At 40.0% G+C, this 22503-nt stretch overlaps 1 protein-coding gene across 1 annotated transcript; it reads right to left on the reverse strand.

The window, feature by feature from the left end:
• Positions 1 to 253: 253 nt before the first annotated feature.
• On the reverse strand, positions 254 to 10582 carry LOC130852560 (lysozyme-like protein 1). The gene is made up of 4 exons (XM_057733666.1): positions 10443 to 10582; positions 9833 to 9991; positions 1169 to 1247; positions 254 to 391 (listed from the first exon to the last, which is right to left on the reverse strand). The coding sequence occupies exons 1-4, from the start codon at positions 10579 to 10581 to the stop codon at positions 322 to 324; spliced, it is 447 nt and encodes a 148-aa protein (XP_057589649.1). The 5' UTR covers position 10582; the 3' UTR covers positions 254 to 321.
• Between the last annotated feature and the right edge of the window lie 11921 nt (positions 10583 to 22503).

Below are 22503 nucleotides of genomic sequence, written 5' to 3' on the forward strand. Positions count from 1 at the left end.
TTATCTCTGAAATAAGCAGCCATTTCAGGGCCACAGAAGCCAGGACTCCTTACAGGGAAGAAGAGAAGTTTATTCCTTTCAGGGCAAGAACATTTTGTAGGTGACTTTTCAAGCCTTGACCTTGTGCTATTACAGCATCATTGAAATGGAGTCAGGGCGAAGTCAAGACATTTAAATGGAAATATTTATTTCCTTGAAAATATAGCTTAACTTTCCCTCTCCAACTCTGAGAAGGAATATTAAGAGAAAGGGAGACAAAATGACACAACCATTCTTAGAAATCCTGGGGCCGTTGCGAAGCATCCTTGGCGCAAGTCCAGGTTATGAAACCTCGCATCCCTTTTTCCACTCAGACAGGTCTTTGCCCTCACAGTTCTTCTTCCAGCCTTGCCTAAGGAGGAGAGGGAGGCAGGAACAACAGAGCAAAACATGACAATCCAAATACTCTGAGGTTCAGAAACCATAGACAACTCACCCGCGTAACCAGTGGTGCCCAGGGTTTACTGTCATTTGCTTCTGAGGTCTAAGGACTCCATCCTTCTGCCTTGTTAAGACTTTCCTCTCCCTGGTTTTCTCCTAGTCCATATTAGCCACAGCAACAAGCAAACAACTTTGATAAGGATGGGTCATTTAGTTAAACATCCACATCTCTGAAAATTCAGGCTCCCCAAGTGAGTGACCTGATTAGCCATGTTCACAAGAAATACAAAGGCAGTGATGAGGGTGGGCGCCAGCTTAGCCATGTCTCCTGCACAACCTGGGGGCATTTCCTGTCAATGTCTCATGCAACTGACAGGGTCATTTTCCTCTCCCTGCCACAGACTTCCAAAATCTTATCCGAATCCAGAGCAAACTCGAGCGTCTTCCTGTGGTGTCTTGTCCTCACAGAGGCTCTCCAATTCACATGAGAAAGCACCTATCTCCTTACTGTTTGGAACACCTTGACGTGAAAAGCAATTGCAAATGACTCTGACTCCCTTCCACCTCTCCTTCCTATGCTAATCCCTCCTACCAGGTTCACGGCACATCCACACACGAATGGAGGAAGATATAGACGAGGTCACCTGAAAATCGCTGGACCACTCTGCAGAGGTGAACTTGTCTCCACCCCCTGCAGTTGAGATGAACAGACACACTGTCAGCCTGTCTCCCAAGGAAAGACTCTTACCAGTAGTTCATCCCATCTGTTTCTTTAACGATTTTCTTGGCACAGAGAATTGCATCTGTGAGGTCATCAGTGATCAAAGCTGTAAGAGAGAGGAGCGGAGGGTTAGCCGAGACTTTGTTGTTGAAGGGGAGGCTCAAATCAGATTTTCTTCACTTTTCTCACTGCTTTTTGGAACAAGAGGGGTGGAAGAACTGTGAGCTGTATCCTTATTTTTGTTACACTTCTTCACAAATCAAAGAACTGTTTTTGTTTCTAGACTATCCCCATCTTAGAGTTTCAGACTTCTTGACATTTCAGAGGAATAGACCAGCCCTCAAAGGTTTTTGGAAATGTGTTTAGAGAAAACTGAATAGGAAAATGTTTTTCATATTCTGAAGAAACATATAAGTGAGACAGGACAATACAGTGATTGCTTTACTCATGTTAATTTGATATGTAAGATATATTTATATGTAATTATGAAACTTTTGTCTATTGCAACTTTCTGGTTTGTGCATTAAAAAAACTTTGTTTTACCCAAGGTGTTTTCCACATGCAGAAAAGTTTGTTTTATGTCAAATACGTCAGTCTTTGCCTTTGTTACGTTCTCTGTGGCTTTCAGATGTAGCAGATTGACATCACTCTGCCAGAAGTAGCCTCAAAATCCTTAAAACACAAACATGAGAGAAAAAGGCAAATAATCCAAAAAAAGTCCAACATCACTTCTGGTGCAGGTTGGGTTCTCCAGAAACAGATGCTGAGATGGGTTTGGGGTGCAAGGTATTTATTAGGGATCCATGCCTGTAGAAGACGTGGGCGGAAGCAGGACTGGGCAGGGGGAGACTGTAGCTGTGGTCTAGCCCTATCAAGCCTCACCTGCCAGCCTGGAGCCTGGGGTGAATGTTGCTCATCAGAGTGGCCCAGGTTGGACCCCTCTGAGGCCCAGCTCTGATACCCCTGCTGCACCCAGTCCCCGGGAGTGGGCTGCCCCACAAGAGCAGGACCTTAGGGGAGGCAGCTTGACACCCGAGCAGGTGCTAGCAGACAGTGTGCAAATCACACAAATGCAACTGGGACCAAATGTCCTCCCTTGGAGGGGAACTTGGGAAATCCATGTCCACAGCCCCCGTAGCCACCAGTCCAAGACTCTAAAACCCAGACCATTTGACAGCATCTCTGTTTATCAATGGAGCAAAGATTTTGTAGGAATTGGGTAACGCTCAATGTTGACAAGACTGCAATGAGATAGGCACTCTTGAATTCTTGCTGATGGGAGTGTAGTGGATTCAACTTTTCAGGAAAGTGATTTAGCATCATGTGACAAGACCCTTAAGATACTTCTTATTCTTTATACGAAGTAATTTCTCCTTCTGGATCAATCCTAAGGAAATAGTCTTGAATCTAGACAGAGATTTATTTACAAAGTGGTTTACTGTCGCTTTATATGCAAGAGGAAATTTATATCCAAATGGAAAAAAATCAAATTGCTTCATAATTGCAGAAGTTCCTGTTGATGAAAATACCTTCACATAATGAAATATGGAGCCATTTAAATCATGTTTTCACATGATTTAATAATATTGGGAAATGCTTCCAATATAAAGATTCCACTATTGTGAAATATCTGTCTAGAGCTACGCCATCCAGTATGGTGGCCATTGGTTACGTGTGACCATTTAGATCTCAACTAATTACTGCAACTGGAACTTCACTTCCTCTGTTGCTCTCACTACATTTTAGATGCTTGAGAGCATCTTTAATTGTGGCTAGTGGTTCTTGTACAGGACAGCAGAGGTACACATATTTTCATCATCACAGGAACTCCTACTGGACAGAATTGGTTTTGAGAAAAAAAAAAAAGATAGTCCTAAATTCACCAGTATTTTAGAAAAGATTAGCTCTTACTTGTGGGATCACCAGTGGTTTAAGCCTTCACTTTATATTTTCTAAGTCTTTTCCAATAGAAATGCATTGTTTTTATCATCAGAAAAAATAACTGAGAGAATAATATTGGCCTTAAATATTGCCTTTAATGGATAATTATAATACCAAATTATAAACTCAATTGAAAATGGATTTTTCCTTGAATATGCTGGTCCAGCTGCTAATTATGTTACTTTCTCAAATAGGCTAACTAGAAGATAAATATCGTCATAGCTTTCTTTCCAGCTAATTCATTCTAAATGTGTTTCAATTTTTTTTCTTCTGGTTGTATTGAGATATAATTGACATACAGCACTGTATACACTTAAGATGTACAGCATACTAACTCCCATACATCATGAAATGATGACCACTGTAAGTTTAGTGGTTGCATCAGATACAAAACAAAATCCTATTAACCAGGAGAAAATTAACAAGATATGTGATATGTGAGTGATAGCAAATTGAGGGAATACATGCAAATGCCCTAGCATTTAGCTGACAGTGAAAATAAAGTTTTGTTAGCTTATAAAAGTCTTCTGCCTTGTTTCTAGAAAGATGATAATTTGTAATAAGAATAGCTGTTGCTATTAGCTGACCTTTATGGAAAATGTACCCTATGTCCGACGCATATGAAGTCTCTTCATGCTTTTCCTCCCTCGTATTACGTGGTTATCATGGTTACAACCATCATTATCCCCATAAACTAAAGTCACACATCCAGTAAGTGAGTGTGCCTTCAAACCTAAGCCTACTTCCTAGCCAGTAGGAAGCTGCTGCATAAAACAGGGAGATCGACTCGATGATGGGTGATGACTTAGAGGGCTGGGATAGGGAGGGCAGGAGGGAGGGGATGGGGGGTATATGTATAGATACAGATGATTCACTTTGTTGTACAGCAAAGACTGGCACAACAGTGTAAAGCAATTATATTCCAATAAAGAGCTTAAAAAAGAACTCCGAAAAACCTAAACCTACTTCCTTCCAACAGAGCTACTTCAGCTATACAACACTGTCTGCTAACCAAGTTGATAATAAAAGTATAAATACTTCATTAATTTTTCAAGCAATTATTCATTTCTTAGGAGATTATCCAATCTTAAGGGCTTGGTATCTAATACATGTTTAAATTACTTAGAAACAATTTATTTTGTGCACATACATTCTTGATAAGTGCTGCGATACTGTGGTTTGTGATTAAAAGTGGTTGGGGTCTGTTTCCTAGGAGAAGTGGGTTCCCTGGGGTCTCCAGGGACGGAAGGACACAGATGACACCGAGTGGGGTAGAAACAGAGGGTATTCTGTTAGACCTGCTTTGGCACAGCCCGGGAGCCTGTGCACAGAGCAAGGCTCGTGTTTGGGGTAAGGCAGGTTGCCGTCTGGAGATGCCGCACAGTTTGATGGGCTGGTAGAGGAAGGTGTTTGTCAATGTCCCACTTTTTCTACCATTTTGTTGCACAACTGAGATGGTTTGCAAGTGCAAATTGGATGTGACTTTGAATTTCCTTAGGAAAATGTGTTAAGGGAGGTGGGGGCTGGGGAGTAAAGAACCTGGCACAGGGCTGGAATGTGAGAAACAGTGAAATCGCCACAGAGGGGCAGCAGAGGGGCAGAAATGAGCCCAGAGAGCACATATGCACGGAGACCTGAGCCAAGAATAGCTTCTGCCCAATTTACTTCAAATAAACAATTCTGTCCAGTCAGATACGAATAAAGAAAGGGTTATGTTGACCATCAAAGCATCATTCCATGGAATCATTTATTCTCCCCCATTGAACAACAGACAACAGCAACGTCTACACAGAAAGAACTGGTTCTTTTCAGTTACGATGATTCTACTGCAAAGTCTGTCTCCCCCTAGCAGCCTCCTGGCCCCCAACGAAAGTATCACTACCGTGCCCAGAATTTACATCTTCTCATCTTCTCTGAAGTGACAACGGCCAACGCAGATACCAGGCTGATGTGAAAAATAGAGATTAGTATAAGTGGGCTAGACTAGATATAGGAAGCGATGATCATTTTCTTAAACAACTCATTTTAATGAGGGCTAAGTTGTTGGAGGGAAATAAAGATTGCTATTATATTATTATATGTATGTGTGTGTATACGTAGATATGTTTACATTGCTATATATGTATATATAAAAAGTATTATGTCCAAATAGTTTGGTAAGGTCGGCAGCGATTTTAGGAATATGATTTGGTCTGGAACTAAGAAGAGGACGTAGCTTCAGCAGATGGGCATGAGGTGCGTGTATTCTGTGCAAGCATGAGATGTCACCTACATAGCACACACACTTTAATGTTAGCTCGCTTCCAGGTTCCCACGACGAATGTCGCTACTTCTGTAATCCATGGGACAGAATAACATTGTCACTAATTACAGCCTCTCTGGCCTGAGGCTGGGGGAGGCCAGTCACGGAGGGTGAATAGAATATAAAAGCAACATCCTGTTTTCTATTTTAAAGCTGTTCCTAAAAATCCCAGGCTCTTTATGATGAGAAAACAGATATGAGTGATCCTTCACCTCTAGCCATGAGCCATCTAACAGTTTAATTTCCGAGAATCTGTGGTTGTCTTGCAGATACGCACTTGCCCTAGACTTCCTTAATTGGCACTATATTGGACAATATTCAATCAGTACACTGCACGTAAAGTCAAGCACGGCCGTGCCGGAGTAACAGATTTTCTCTCCTACTGTAAACAACTAGACAACTAGACAAAATATGAGATCATTATTTTCAGACATTAGGCAACAGGGAATGCAGAATCCTTGAGAGATAGAAACCAAACAAGTGAGCCTTGGGATTGCTATGACTTTCTGCCCAGAGGCATATTCCAGACCGCAGAGGCAGAACCCAGGCAGGAGATGGAAATCTAAGTGGAGGGGACAGAGATCAGAGGCCAAGACAGTTGGAATGTGTGGAGAGGGGTCCCTGAGAGGAAGGAGCCCCCTGAAAGGAGCATGCCAGTGTTCTGCAGAGAGATGCCACTGAGTCTTTGGCTGAAGGCCAAACGGGGCATGTCAAGTGTAAAACTACATGAGACTAGTCAGAGAACTGTTACCAGGGACCTCAACAATTGCAGGGCTCACATGGGGCTGGGAGACGTGATTTCTGCCTGGTCAGAGGAGAGAGACTTTGCTGAACCCTGGGATATTCAAGAGACACTAAAAGACAAATGCCTTGATGGTAAGGCTAAACTAGCCCTCCCACAAAGACTACTCAAGAATGTCCCTCACCAGGATTAACTGCTTGCCAAGATGAACTTCAGGAAGCCTTAAAGGAAGACAACATAATTCAGACACTCGACAATGTAATATACACGCTGCCTAGTATCCAATGAAAAGTGACCACATGTACGAAGAGATATGAAAATGTAACCCATAATCAGGAGAAAGATCAAAGGGAAGACCCGGAAATGACAGAGTTGATTGAAGTAGCAGACAAGAAATTTAAAACAGTGCTTACAAATATGTTTATTGATACCAACAACTTATAGGAAAACATGAATCCAATGAGAGAAATGAAAGATATAAAATAATTACCTATCATTGAAAAAATACATCTGAAATGAAACATTCAATTGGTGAATTTAATAGACTAGGCACTTTAGAAGAAAGATCAGAGAACTTGAACATTGGGCAACAGGAAAGATTGAAAATAAAACACAGAAAGGGAAAAAGGCTGAAAGAAAAATGAAGAGCCTCAATGACCCATGGGAAAACATCAAATGATCTAACACATGTAATTAGACTCCTGGAAGGAGAAAGATTAAAAAATTATCCACTCAGGGATCCAAAATGTTAGTGAATATGAAACAAGATAAACACACACAAAACAGACATTTGTGATCAAATGCTGAAAATTGGTGATAAAAAGGAAACTGTAAAAAGGGGCTAAAGGAAAAAGGACACATTATGTACAGGGAGCTCAGACGAGAAAATCAAGGGGCAACTATACCATGTGTGAAGTGGTATAATGTGTTTTGAAGGTAGAATGTGATGCATATTGTAAACCCTAAAGGAACCACTAAAAATAAAATGGAAGTATAGCTAATAAGCCAATGGTGGAAATAAAAAAGAAGACTGAAAAATATTCAATTAAGCCAAAAGAAGCAGGAAAAATAAACCAAGAGTAGATGGATAGATCCCACAAATAGAAAACAAATAACAAGATGGTGGATTTTAAAGTAATCCTATCAGCAATTACATTAAATATAGAGGATCTAAATCAAGCTTCAGCAAACTATGGCCTACAGGCCCACCCTTTGTTTTTATAAATAAAGTTTTATCAGAACACAATCATACCCATTCATTTACATATGGTTTGTGACTGCTTTTGTGCCATATGAAGAGTTGAATAGTTACAGAAGAGACCCTAAGGTTCATAAGTATGCTGCCAGCATTGGGGAGGAGCAGTCAATAGATGAATGGAATCGGGAGGGGCATCAGCTCCCCCTTAACTGGATTTCCAATTAACCATCTGTTTGCAACCTGCCTTCACTCCAGTTTCCAGAAGTAGTTGGTGCTGTTGATTTCTGAGCCCTTTTGGGATCCTGTGGTTGCTTCTCAGCTTTCCCATGGTCAGTTTAAGATTAGATTTCTCTAATTGCTAAATTAGTCACCATTTGTCCTCTTGCTTTCCAGCTTCTAACAATACACACACCCGACCACCATATTTAACTGGAAGATTCCACTGGCAAGCTCGTAGGGGATGCTAATGAGATTGATCAGGAAGGGTAGGGGTTTAAAAGTCATACCTGTAGCAAAGTGAAGGTACTGGTTTTAGCCTCAGAGATAAGAACTGAAGATGAGAAGTACCTACTAATCATTTTCAAACAGTAAATAAGCTGCTATTAAATGAGAAAATATAGAAAATTTTTTTTCTATAAAATACAGAAAGTTTGTTTCAAATAAATCCAGAAGGAAAAACTAGCATTAATGGAAGAAAGCTATAAGGAGATGGATTTTGGCTCAAGAAAAGAATGTTCTAAATTAAGGATTGACCAACAATTGGGTGGTCTGCCTTGGGAGGCAGTGAGCATTTCACAGTAATGAAGGGGTAGGGACAACTTATTAGGTAAATTAACATAGTGTTCAGTCCTTCATACACTCACACTTATGTGCTGATTTTCTTGCATGTGTCCAAGAGAAATTAAAAGTTTATTTCCTGCTCCTAAGGAATTTGCCCGAGAATATTTTACAACTCTTTATCTTCACCCTTGATCCTTTCTCTCCATTCATTTAGTTAGTGAATATTTCTTGAGCTCCAACAATGGCTGGGGACCATTCTAGGCACTGAGGATACATTAGTGATCAAAAGAGATCAAATACCTTCCCTCGTGGAGCTTACCTTCTCGATGGGAAGAAACAAGACAATCACTTACTTCGCTCTGTCCTTCCACTGTTGATTGTCTCTTGCGTATTTTTTCCACACTGCCAGTCATGACTGTCATTCAGGTCTTTTTCTCTCTCACCTCAGCAGTTGCAGTGGTGCTTGAATCGGCTCTTCTTTAATGTCTCTCACATCCAGCTTGCATATTAGTTTTTCTGAAGCAATGCTCAATCAACTGACCTATTCTGATTTCTTAGTGCAGGCAGAAATTAGTACACACTTCTTAGCCAGGGTCTCAAGGCCCTTCTCGGTCAGGGAGTCATCAAACTTTACAACCATGTGTCCTGTTATTTTTCATGCAACTTTTTGCTTTTTTGTTCTCCTTACCTGGAATGACACTTCTCTATCTTTGAATAGCCAAATCTTACTTATCTGCCAAATCTTAGATAAAATATCATGTCTACAAAGCTTTGCATGACTTTATTATTTATTTATTTATTAGGTTTTATTTATTTATTGGCTGTGTTGGGTCTTCGTTGCTATACACAAGCTTTTTCTAGTTGCAGTGAGTGGGAGCTACTCTTTGTTGTGGTGCTCGGGCTTCTCAGTGCGTTGGCTTCTCTTGTTGCAGAGCACGAGCTCTAGGCGGTGGGCTTCAGTAGTTGTGGCACATGGGCTCAATAGTTGCGGCTCACGGGCTTAGTTGCTCCATGGCATGTGGGATCTTCCTGGACCAGGGATGGAACCCGTGTACCCTGCATTGGCAGGTGGATTCTTAACCACTGTGCCACCAGGGAAGCCCTTTCCAAGACTTTATTAATAACATCTCTTTCCTCTGAAGCCCACACCTGTTTACAGTCATTTATCTAACTTCATATAAGCACATACTCTCTCTCCTAACACCAGAATTCATGTCTGATGTGTCCTGCTGTGTTCAATTCTGTGCACACATATATTTCTCAAGTGATTGAAGTAAAAGACTTGGAAGTGAATTCTAGCATCATTTCTACTATTTAAGAAGTGCTATGTGAAGTGAATTTGCTTGTCTCATTTTACACAAAGAAGCATAAACTGCATCTTTTGAGTGAATTGCTTATGGAAAGCAGTTGGTGAACAGCTTTCTCCTTCTTAATGAACATATTAATGTCTCTGTGCGTGAAAGTGTAGTCAGGTCGTTTGTCCAGGCCCCTGTTTTTGTGGTGGGCTTCACAAAAACCACCCTAGAAGGAATAAGTCATCTTTGGACAAGTAGCGCACAGGATCGCGAATGTCACCTTGGGGACCTGCTGAAAAATTTGTTGGCCTGGTGCAGACCTACTTGCACATTTAGGCTCCAAATTTTGGTTAAAGAAGAAGATGGGTGGATATTCCATGATCAGCTTTCCCATCCGTCCCTAAGGGTGATACCTGTGCAGTCAAAAGCGTACCTGAGCAGGCCACATGACAGTGGTTTTTCTCTTGTAGCTTCGCACGTCTGCACCACGTGTAACTGTTGATCTGGAAAATGCCATAGTCGGTGCTCCCGTCCTCCAGGTTGGTCTGAGCCGTGGTGTTGTAGTGGCTCTCATAGTAGGCCATGCAGATCCCTAGAGGGGGAAGAAGCCAGAAATGCCAGTCAGGGTTCCCTTATACATGTTACACCAATGCTCTGCTCCTGACAAACTTTGGGGAGGGGCAGGGCAGGGAGCACACCCGAGGGGCACAGGATAGGCAGGGTGGCACACCTAGTCAGTGGCTGAGCCTGGACTAGGCAAAACATCAGGCCCACCCCCTACAATGTCAGCAGGAGTGGCATTGTTTTCCCCTTCCCCTGCTGGTGTCATTCGTAGAGGACTGCAGGGGTGAGGACAGGAGGGGCAGGGAGGAGGAGAGGAGTCCTCGAGAGCAGCAGCTGAGGGCACGTGAGCAGCCAGCAGCCATCCCTGGTGGGGCAGAGCATGGACAGCCTGGGAGCACACAGAACTGAGTGTGGATGGGGCCTTTGACCTCTCAAGGGAGAGTCCAAGAGCTTTGAGAACAGGAAGGGAGAAATCTCACAGTTTCCAAGGCTAAAGCCCCGGTAATTATCCAGGCCAGCCCTCGAAAATATTTTTGCCAGTTTACAACGAGTGTAGATTTTGGGTTCAACGACTGTGATCAGGCAGCCCATCAGGGCCAAAACACCAGCAGCCTTCATCCTCAGGCCCGTTGGAGGCAGAACCTGTCAAAAACAAGAGACCACATCAGGCAACCCCGCTTTGTCCTGATTCCTGAGACTAAGTCTATCGCCAATGAGAACTTCAAACTCTACCAGCCTAGGTGTTTCCTGCCACTTGTAAACATTCAGAACCAGCATCAGGGAAAAACCAAGTACAGAGAGTACACAGTACAGGGAAAGAGTGAGTTGCAGGCTCTCTAACACTTTCTACGTGGTTACTTTCAAGTAAATGCTATGTTCCTGGGATCCGGCATGCAAAGAAATTAACCCTTGTTTACTGATGTCCAGATGGAAACCACAGAGGGCAATGCATTTCTAGGATTCCTATTTTAACTCTATGAATATAAAAAAAGGTTGAATACAAGGAGGTAAGCATTTCCTGTACAAGTGGAAACACACACCTCAGTTTCAGCCAGAGATACACATGGGTCTGCACAGACTACTTTAAGATTTATTGTTGGGGGTTTATTGAAGGGAGAAGATTCAGCACCTTATCTTTCTTCCTTTCTCTTTTCTTGATACTTTTCCAAACGTAGGAATGTTGCTTCAAAAATGTCAGTGTTACATTGCAAATGCAGTGTTTTTCCATCACTGTTTCATGGGCCTTCCTAAAAGCCTGGTGTCAACTGAGAAGCTAGAAGGGGATGGATGACTATGGGTCAAAAGAGGAGAAAAGTGTTGGTGGTGGGAGTTTAGTGGACATAAAGAGACCCCCACTGAATTACTTAAAATGGGAGTAGGATCACGAGGTCCGTGCCTTGTTGGCTACTGGTTTTCCAGAAGTGATTCCTCTCTTGAAGGAATCTGTCTTTCCCAAATAGAACCACCTTGTGGAGATGAGGATGGAGTGAAATTTCTGATAACTGCTACTGATACTGAACCTGATATTCACACATTTTCATCCAGTATCATTTTCTTCTAGAGTTGTTAATTTCTCCTGGTGGCACTAGGTTGCCCATTTGAGAGATGAGGCTAAGACCAGGGCTGAGTATTCAGCAAGGCCAGAGGGAGAATCACTACAGGGGCTTTAAAGTAATTAAGCAATAATTAAGCTTAAGCAATAATGTCAGATGGGGTATCTAGAATACATATTGCTGAGTAGCAGGGGCCACTAACTAGGTCTGCTTTTGTAAGTAAAGATTGATTGGAACAGAGCCACGCCTATTTGGTAGTACATTGTGTATGGCTGCTTTTTGCAGTTGAGTGTTGTGTTAGAGACCGTATAGACCACAAAGTCCAAAATATTTATTATCTGGTCCTTTATAGCAAAAGTCCCTGGTGTATAGCAGGGAGCTATACCCTAGCATTGCACCAGGCACTTAGAGGAGACCAATGAGGTTTATGACACAGAGCTTACAAATTCTGTTGGTTTCCATCCCTTATCTTAGAATCTCACTGGTCTCAAACAAATCAAAGTAAAACAAAACCCCACAGCAGCGGTGGTCCCAAGCACAATGTTCTACACCCTTCAAGCCAGGAGTTGCCATTGCTGATTCTTTGGGACAGGTGGCTTCATTAGAGTGACTTAGGTCTCATTAAAAAGGTACCTGCCCCAGAGACATCTCTCAGGTGATTCTGGGGGAGAAACACTGTTCTACTTACTCAATCAGTGATTGGCAGCTCATACGAGCTTCCTGCATCCCATGAAGCCATTCCTGATACTTACAAGGCACAAGTGATCTTGGCCTCAACTAAGGTCCTTTCTTTAGAGCTTTGGAGAAAGAAGAATTCTTAGCTCTTTTGTCTCCAACTGTCTAGAGATTCTAGAATTCTATTTCTTGGGACTTAGGTGATAACTACATTTTGGGGCTTTCTACTTCTCCTTTTTCTTCTTCTTCCTCATTACTCAACTCCACAGGGGCCTTCATCTGACTGAGAGCTCGGTTCTAAAGCAACAGTCTCCAAACTATCATAAATCCCGTCACTAAAGAAAATTAAGTGTGTATCCTCAGTGATGTATATTGAATTATAAATCACACTCGTATTCTTCTGTACTAATATGTTACATAAATTATAAACTATACAACAAAACTAAAATTTGAAAAAAGGATGAGACAGGTGAAATTAACATTCAAAAGTTGTACTGACAGCACAAAATGTCTTTCTCTAATTGAATTGCTATTATTAATAAAATATTTGTAGTGAGATCAGAATGACTGAATGGGATTCACTGGATGTGAAAGCTTTGGTTTCATGCTTTGTGGATCAATAATTAAAGGGCTAGTTTCAAGGTCCATTTATTTCCATGCTCAGATTTAATGGATATTTGAAATTAATTCTCACTGTGATATGCAGATTTAAGGAAAAAATTCTTGTTGGCTGCCCATAATAATCACTATATTCTTTTCTTAAATTCTATATGCCAATTAATCAAAGATTTTGTTGAAATTTACTTAATAAAGTTTTGCTTTTCCAGTTATCCATCTTTGCTTTTGTAACTTAATTAGAAATGATCAGAGTTTTCTATTTTTAATAAATGGCTTTGAAACCTGCCATTTTCTTTTGGAAGATTTTGAAAGAGGTTGGGAAGTTATTTCTAAGATTTTAGAAGTGTGCAGATATAAGACAATTTTTAATACCAAATCTCAAAATTCCAAAAGCATAAATAGGATGGAAAAAAATTCTCTTTCCCACCGTCTTAAGCAAGCACTAGTTTTCTTTCCCACAGGCAGCAAATGATGCAACTATATCTTCCAGAAATATGACACATACACACACATATATAGATATAGTCTTTTATTTTTCTTCTTAAACTATTGCTGTATCTTACTTTTAAAACTTGATAATATATTTTAAGGATCTATTTTTATGACTATTCTGTTTCGCATTGTGTGATACAATGTAACATATATAGCCAACTGGGTCCTGATGCACATTTAAGTTGTTCATTCTTGTATTATAAACGTATTACACTAAATAATCTCATACATATGTTATTTGTATATTTGCAAAAATATCTGTAGGGTAAATTCCTAGAAGTGAAATTGCTGAGTCTTGGAGTGTTTTTGTAATTTTGCTAGATATTGCCAAGTTGCTTTCCACATAGGCCTGTGTCAGGAAGATAAATAAGGCTCTTTCCTCTTTGCCTGGCCAGCAATGGTGTAATTAAACTTTTTAATTTTTGCCAATCTGAGAGGTGAGAAATGGTTTCTTAATACAGTTTCAATTTATATTTCCTTTCATACTTTTAGGAGCCATTTGTGGATCTTTTTTCTGTAAACTGTCTCTAATATAAAAAATACTGTAGGTTTGGTCTTCAAACGTCTTTTTCAAATTCCTCTGAGTTAAGGATTTTACTAATCAGTGAGAAAATAAAGGCAGATTGTGTCTTTTTTGTTTTTCTTCAAAAATACACATCTAGCAAGTTAGCGAGATATAAATATACAAAAGTCATTCATAGTCTTATATACCACCAATAAAAAACAGAATTTGCAATGAAAAAATACTTTTAAAAAGAGCACAAAAATGAAGTACTTAAGTTTAACTCCAACAAAATGTGTATAGGACCTATATGCTGACAACTGTAACAAGTGAAAATACCAAGAGGAGCCAAATAAATGGAAAGATATACTATGTTCAGGGAGTTGAAGTTCCAATATTATTAAGATTTGCTTGACAGAGTCAGTGGAATCACAAACAAACACTGAAAAAGTTGTTTTGAAGATGTTAGTAAGATGATTCTAAAATGTTTATGGAAAGGTAAAGGGACTAGAATACCCAAAGCTATTCTGAAAAAGAACAAAATTGAAGGGCTTGTACCTGGTTTTAAGACTTCATATAACACGGCAGTAATCAATACAGTGGGATATTGGTGGAAGGATAGACACTTAGAACAATAAAACGGAATAGAGAGCCTGGAAATAGACTCACAAAAATATAGTCAACTGAATTTTTACAAAGATGTAAATGCAATTCAATGGAAAAATGAGTTTTTCAACAAATGGGACTGGAATGATTGGGTGTATATTTGCAAAAAAACAAATGAAAATGCACCACCAACTAAACAATAAAAATAAAACCAGGTACGTTGAAGGACATATATCTATCATACCAAAATTGATTAAAGACCTAAATATAAAAAGTGAAACTATAAAATGTTTAGAAGTAAATACAGAAGAAAATCCACAAGACCTTGCATTTGGCAATGAGATTTAAATACAACACTAAAAGCACCACTCATGAAAGAAAAAAAATTGATGAATCGGCCTTGATCAAAATTAAAAGCTTTTGCTTTCTGAATGACACTGTTAAGAGAATGGAAATACAAGCCATAGATTGAGAGAAATATTTGCAGATCATATACTTGATGAAGGCCTTGTGTCCAGAATACATAAAGAATCATTAAAACTCAGCAATAAGCAACACAAACAACCCAATTAAAAATGGCCAAATGAACCAAACAGACATTTCATCAGAGAAGACATAAAGATGGCAAAGAGTATATAAAATGATGGTCAACATCTTTTGTCAGTGGGGAAATGTAAATTAAAATCAAAATGAAATACAACTTCACACCCATTAGAATAGCTAAAATCAATCAAACAGTCAAAATCAAATGATGGTGACCATGGAGAGCAGCAAAAAGCCTCTCATTCCTCACTGTTGGAGCAACAGCAAAATTGTGTAATCATTTTGGAAAACAGTCTGGTAGTTCCTGACAAAGTCAAACATAGACTTACCAATCAAACCAACAAGCCCACTCATCGATATTTATTCAAGTGAGTTGAAAACTTATGCTCACACAAAACAAGTTAACCAATGCTTATAGCAACTTTGTTCATAAGCATTAAAACAAGGCAACTAGATGTCCTTCTACAGGAGAATGTGTCAACAAGCCTGGCATATCCATTCAGGGGAACACTAGTTAGCAATGAAAGGAACAACTGTTTGTTCACACAACATGGATGAGTTGCAAGTGCACTTTGCTAAGTGCAAGAAGCAACCCAAAAGACTACAAACTACATGACTCATTTTACATGCATTATGAAAAAGGCAAAACTATGAGATGGAAAAGAGATCATTATTTGCCAGGGGCCAGAGGAAGGGTTGACTGTAAAGGGACTGCACAAGAGAAATTTTAGGCCAATGGAACTATTCTCCATGGTACTGGGGTAGTGGATACATGACTCTATGAATTTCTTAAAACCCGCACAACTGTGCACCACAAAGAAAGAACTTTGTTGCATGCAAATTTTAAAAAACCAACCAAGATGTTAGGGCTTCCCAGCATGGAATGCAGACTGTGACATAGAAACCTAACTGTATTATAAATATATGACATAATCCCATTGAAGGGGATGGAGAAAGATAACTTTGGAAAACAGTGTTTTGACTGATAATTTAAGTCTAAAGATGAAAAGATGTGCATGTCAATACTGTAGTTAGTAAATTATTTTCTCACAAGGGTAGGAGTCAGCAATTCTGAAACTACATGTAAGCTATGGTTAGAAAAATGAGTAAATACATTATGGGTAATGGGAGACAGATTTCATACTCTCAGAGGAAGAATTTACAAATAAGCAAAAGAAGGAGGCTAGAATAAATCCCGTGGTGCTGGATTAAAGCCAGAGATTATCCATCTATCCATCCATCCATCTTTAACTGTACCTTCTGAGAGGACCTAGAAAATGTTAACGCTCAGTAACAAGGAACACATACAGGACCTAGAACTATTCTCCAGTAAAGGAAACCAGCACACCTTGGAAAATTGGTTCATTTCTGAACTGGGGCAGGGAAAATGCAAGAAGAGCCTAGAGCATCTTGTCAGTGATAAAGTTAAGGAAGTGCTTAAAAGGGGGGTGGGGGGAGGAAGAGAAGGGTTAATATATCAAAGAGAAAGAAGAGCCAAACTGAAGAACTGCCAATGGCCAAAGCTGGGATAATTTGAGAGACCAAATAAATAACTATAGGATTACATTATAGCTCAGTGAATAAAATAAATATCTATAGTGCATAATAAATAAATGATTGAATAAATAAATATATAGGGAGAAGGGCCCAAATCTTACTTACAGAAGAATTCTAAATACTCTTTATAGATAATCCCCCCTCTAGGAAATGGAGCTTAATTCTCCTCCCTTTGAGTAGGGACTGGATTTAGTGACTTGCTTCCAACAGAGAGAGTATGGAAAGGGGAAAAAAAAGTGACTTTATACTAGAGAAACCTGGCAGACCCCACCTTACCCAGTGATGAAAGTTGACCTCATCAGTGATGAGTCATGTTCTGTAGCCCCTGATGTGATGTGATGAGAAGGGCACTTACCCCTGTGGTTTTCTCCCCAGCATCCACAATCCCAGTCCAATCGTGAGAAGATAAGTCAAACTCCCAATGAAGGACATTTTACAAAATGCCTGATCAGAACCCTTTAAATGTATCAAAGTCATGAAAAACTAGACAAGAAACTGTTGCAGACCAGAAGAGGTGAAGAAGATACAATGATTCAATCTAAGGTGGGGTCCTGGATTGGGTCCTGGAACTGAAAAAGGACAATATTCATAAAACTGATGAAATCTGAATAGCGCCTGCACTGATTTCTCAGTTCTGACAAATATGCTGTAGATATGTCACGTGTTAGTGTTAAGGACCTGGGTAAAGGGAATACAGCAATAAATATATATTTATAATAACATTTATAATAATATAATATAAATTTAGTCTAAAATTGTTCTAAATGAAAAATCTAAAAGTTAAAAAAATCTGCTAGTTTGCATAACTCTGATGGCCACTTGTAACAGAAAAGTTGAGTGAATGTGAAATACTCGTGTGACATTGTGCTTTATGAGTTACATTACGGGACACTCAGCCAGCATCCACTGAGAACTGAAGAACTGCTTGGTGATGCTGGGGAAACACACACACACAATGGACTTGTTTATTGTAAAATAAAAATGATTAATCCCTAAATCTGACAACACTTTTAACTGCTTTGCCCATGACAAATCCAGCAAACGTGGCACAAGAGATTTTGGAGATCACTCTCTCATTACAAATTATTGTGAGGATTCTCTTATTTAAAGGCCTGTGTCTATAAAATTAGCCATAGTAACTACTACTGTAGTTAACCCTACTAATATAGTCTGATCGTACTTACTTTTTTATAAAATGGGACCACATTGGTGATAGTTGGGACCATCTAGCCTGCCATATATTACAATAAGCTGAAAGAAATGAATGGATATATTATTCTCAGTCTGCGTCTCTGGGGCCCATGTAAAATAGGATGAAGGACTGGAGAACAATACAGCTTGGGTGTGTGATGGGTGGCGACTGGCCCCTGGAGGTGGAGAGGAACCCATCTTTACAGGGGATGGACTTTGATCAGAATTATAGGCTACCTTCCTCTGAAATAATAAGGGAAAAAGATAAAACAATGAAAAAAATGTTTTGGTTCATCTTTTTTTTTTTTTTTTTTACTGTGTGTGTTTAATTTTACAGTTTTCTCTGCCATTTTTTCTCTTTGCATTTTATTTTTACAGTGGAAAGTTAAGAATGCAAGGCCTGGAATCAGGCTGCCAGGATCGGAATGTATGTCACCCTTGCCAACTACTAATGGTTAGTTTAACGTCTCTGTGCATCCGTGGTGGCTTCTGTAAAATGGGATCATGACAGTACTTTCTTCAACAGGGTAGCTACTTGGTGGACCAAGTGGGGGTGATACCTGTAAGCTGTTACATAAGCAGAGCTCACCGTATCCTGGTTACTTTCATCCTTCAGTGAGATGGCCACTATGATTCTCCCTATTACCATGGTGAAGAAAATGAAATCTTAGGCAAGAGCAGCAGGCAGGTTTGGTGGCTATTTTGATGAAGAAACATGAGACCCCTCTAAATAAAGATTCATTTATAGAAAGGTCTGGAGATATTTTCGAGTTAGAGTTCTTAGTCCAACGCATCGGGAGATCTGAAAATCTTGTAATTGATTGCAAAGTGAGAGTATGCACGTGCATTTTTCTTTCCTTAGGGATAGCCTCTACATTTGACCAAATCTCCAAAGGAATCTGGGACGTCCAATCTGTTAGGAACTGCTACTTTTGAGCCTGCTCTGCTAAGGTTAGGCTGCTCTCCCCCTGGGGTCCTCTGCCCTCCCTCGAGGGACCTGCTGGGGTAGGACATGAAGCCTCTGCACATCTTTCACACCACACGAATTTTACCCTGGCTCTTTCTTCATGTTTTCATTTCTTGACATTTTTGACATTTTCTGAATGCATAATGGAAGATCTCCAGTGTTCCAAAGACTCCCAAATCCTTCAGGCGTGGTTCAGGGCTGTAGGATAACATCGATTACTCCATGAAACACACACGAACTAAACTTTGTGGCAGTCATTCATGCTCCGATCCTGGGAAAAACTGTGTGTGTGTGTGTGTGTGTGGTGTGTGTGTGTGTGTGAATGTTTAGTTCTTCCCATCAAATCCCTGCTACCTTTTCCCCCCACAAATGCCACCTGTTGGTAGACCTTTTTCTTTGCCATCGTCTTTGTAAATCTTCCCCATTTTCACTCTCGGATGTCAGCGTGTCATGTTATCGCCATTTCTAATTTTTTGAAGTCCAAGATAAACGCAGAAAGAACTTGCACTGTGGCTGAACTCTCCTTCACTTCTTGAAAGGAAAATGTCCGTGTGGCATGACTTTTTCCATCATTTAATCCAACTGTGCACTCTCAGAATTTGAAACATCAGAATGCTCGCAGGCTGAGAACCGCAGTCTCCTGTCAACGGCAAAATGGGGAATGAGGGTCCAACCAAACTACCTCTAGCTTTGAATGTGTCCCCTGAAAAGGAGGGCCCCAGCTCTGCTAGAATCCTGATTATGTTGCCACTTTTAAGTGGGAAAGAAGTTTTTATGGGAATCATCCTGATTCCTGTGTTGTCATTTATTTATTGTAGCTGAGGTTTGCAGTAATTTGTAAGCATGCGTTTAAAATTCCAGCTAACATTTATCCCGTTCTGGATGCTGGCAGGCTCCACTGGTGAGAACCGAATCATCTGGTGACCTTTCCGATGTATAATTTAGATTCAGGAAAAATCTCAATAATAGATCTGGATTCCTGAAGTTTACAAATGAAAGGCAAACTATTTATAAACAAACAATAAAATCAATGAAAATGAGATTTGTTTTTCAACCGGAAAGCAACTCTAGAAATGCTGTAGTCTAGTACCGTCTTTGACCAATTAGAAAGATGAGGTTTGAATCGTTATCTTGCTGAATTTTAATGTGTACCACAATATTTCGCTCCAAGTAGGCATTCAGTAAGTGCTTGTTGAATGAATCTTAGTGATTAAGTGACTTGCCATAAGAAAAAGTCTGCTGGTGCCTGGCACTTGGTCAGAGCTTAATAAATATTGAGTGAATAGACATATCTATGGAAACTCAATATAAAAACCAATCATAATAAACAACCGCTTAACTCAGAGATGCAACTCTCCATGAATCAGCTATTGGGTTGGCCAAAAAGTGCCTTTAATTTTTAAGTAAAAATAAAAGACACATTTTTCGTTTTCACCAAGAACTTTATTGAACAACATATTCACCCTTTTGTTCCACTACCTTCTGCATTTTTTGGGCAACTTCATGATTCCATCTTCCCAAAACTTTTTATCTTTTTGAGCAAAGAACTGTTCCAGGTGCCTTTTACAGCCTTTCAGGGAACTGAAATTTTTTCCACTAAGAGAATTTTGTAAAGACCGAAATAAATGGAAATCCAAAGGTGCAATGTCTGGTGGATACACAGATGAATCAGAACTTCTCAGCCAAGCTGTCACAGGTTTTGCCTGGTCATCAAAGAAACATGTGGTCTTGTGTTTTCCTGATGGAAGATTATGTGTTTTCTGCTGACTAATTCTGGATGCTTTTCCACAAGTGCTGCTTTCAGTTGGTCTCATTGGGAGCAGTACTTGTTGGAATAAATCGTTTGGTTTTCCAAAAGAAGCTCATAATAGAGGACTCCCTTCCAGTGCCACCACATACACAATATCACCATCTTTGGATGAAGACCGGCCTTTGGATGGTGTGGTTGGTGGTGGTTCATTTCGCTCACTCCATGATTTCTCCTATTCCATGTTATTGTACAGTATCCACTTTTCATCACCCCTCACAATTTGTTTTAAAAATGGAGTGTTTTTATTACGGGTAAATAGAGACTCACATGCAGAAATATGGTCAAGAAGGTTTTTTTTCACTTCACTTATGTGGAACCCAACATCAAATCAATTCACATAACCAAGCTGGTGCAAATGATTTTCAGCACTTGATTTGGGTACTTTGAGTAGGTCGGCTATCTCCCATGTGATGTAACGTTGATTGTTCTCAGTGAATGTCTTGATTTGATCGCTATCAACTTCAACTGGTCTGCCTGACCGTGGAGCATCGTCCAGCGAGAAATCTCTGGCACAAAACGTTGCAAACCACTCTGTACACATTCGATCAGTCACAGCACCTTCTCCATACGCTGCACAAAACTTATTTTGCATTTCAGTTGCGTTTTTACCTTTTTTGAAATAATAAAGCCTAATAGGCCGAAAATCTTGCTTTTTTTTTTTCCATTTTCAATATTAAAATGGCTAACAAATTGATATCTTCTTTAAAATGCACACTGATGTGACAGCTGTCACACACAATCCAACAAAACTGTTCTGAATGAAGTTAAAGACACCTCAGGGCTAGTAGAGCCATCTTATGGAAAAACCGAATGAACGTTTTGGCCAACCTAATATTATCACCAACGACAAGTGGAGTCATCACTCTTCTTTCAGAACGTAGCAATCGTCTACCAGAGTTCTAAGCAAGAATTATTTATATAATCATTACTGTTGCCCAATAGTCTTTATACAGTTAATTGGGGATAACACTTCTGTTCTCAGTGGTTGACCTTGATTAAGGGCATTCTGGACCCTTTAGAAACTGTCATTTCTTTCACCATCTCCCAGAACCCTTTGCCCTCCCCTCCCCCCAAGCCCTGAGTGCTCAGAAGGCTGGCTCCCATCTCTCCTCACTTCCGTTCCCTAAGCAGAGGGTCATCAGCCTGATTCCATAAGGTGCTGCCACCTGGCCTGCTCCTCACTTCATAGCTACTCCCGTAGATCCACAGCCCAGGATTTTACACTTTGCCTTCCACATCCTAATGTTTTTCGATGAAAAGATCACACTGCTTGCAAATCTGGATGGGTTTCCATGGCAGAGTTTGCAGCACTATTGAGGTTGCACAAGGAAAGTTGAGGGTCCAAGATTGCATGGAAATTCCACTTGCTGACCCAGATGTGGTAATAATATTCGATGTGAACTCAAGCAAGCATTCCATGGATGTTAAAAATCCTAGGCACTTCCAGGGGGTTATTATTTCTAATTTCATTTGGGGATTTGGGGAAACTCTTGATCCTTTATATTTTTCCTTTGACTGGTAACCTGGTTTGTGGAGTATCTGAACCTCCTGTCTCTAGTTTCTGCACACAGTCCACGCATTTTTCCTGGAGGTTAACATCTCCACTAGCTAGTGGGAAAAGGTAGGCACAGGCCCACTTTGTTTTGAAGGCAGCTCTTGTAAAAGATTTCAAAGGAGGAGATGCTAAAATGATTGGTAAAAATGAGGTTGGGGTTTCTGTGGATTTAAACTAGTTATGCCTTTCTTTTGTCCTGCTGGAAAGGATAATCGGATTTAATTTGGTTTTTGGAGTTGAGAGCGCAGCAGCTAGCTTTGGGATGATTATGGGTTCTTTGGGGAGATTAATGGAAGTTACTTACTTGGGCCAAAGGAGAATCTGGTCTTTTACGTGTTAAAAACACTCCTTGTAACTAATTGCACATAAAAGATGAGTATGAGCATTTATCTACTAAAAATTATTGCAACTTAAATTCTTTTCCCTTTTCAAAAAATACTGTAACAATTTTGCAAATTGTAATTCCTCCCC

This window comes from Hippopotamus amphibius, chromosome 4 (assembly GCF_030028045.1).
Source record: "Hippopotamus amphibius kiboko isolate mHipAmp2 chromosome 4, mHipAmp2.hap2, whole genome shotgun sequence".
Taxonomy (NCBI): domain Eukaryota; kingdom Metazoa; phylum Chordata; class Mammalia; order Artiodactyla; family Hippopotamidae; genus Hippopotamus; species Hippopotamus amphibius.

What these genes read in the sequence shown, in the direction of transcription:
- LOC130852560 (XM_057733666.1), bottom strand. Translation starts at nt 10,581, where the DNA reads ATGAAGGCTGCTGGTGTTTTGGCCCTGATGGGCTGCCTGATCACAGTC. An exon ending in GGGCTTTAGCCTTGGAAACT is followed by an intron (nt 9,992 to 10,442) that starts GTGAGATTTCTC and finishes TTCCCCCTCTAG; the next exon opens with GGATCTGCATGGCCTACTAT. An exon ending in ACAGATGGGATGAACTACTG is followed by an intron (nt 392 to 1,168) that starts GTAAGAGTCTTT and finishes TCTCCTCCTTAG; the next exon opens with GCAAGGCTGGAAGAAGAACT.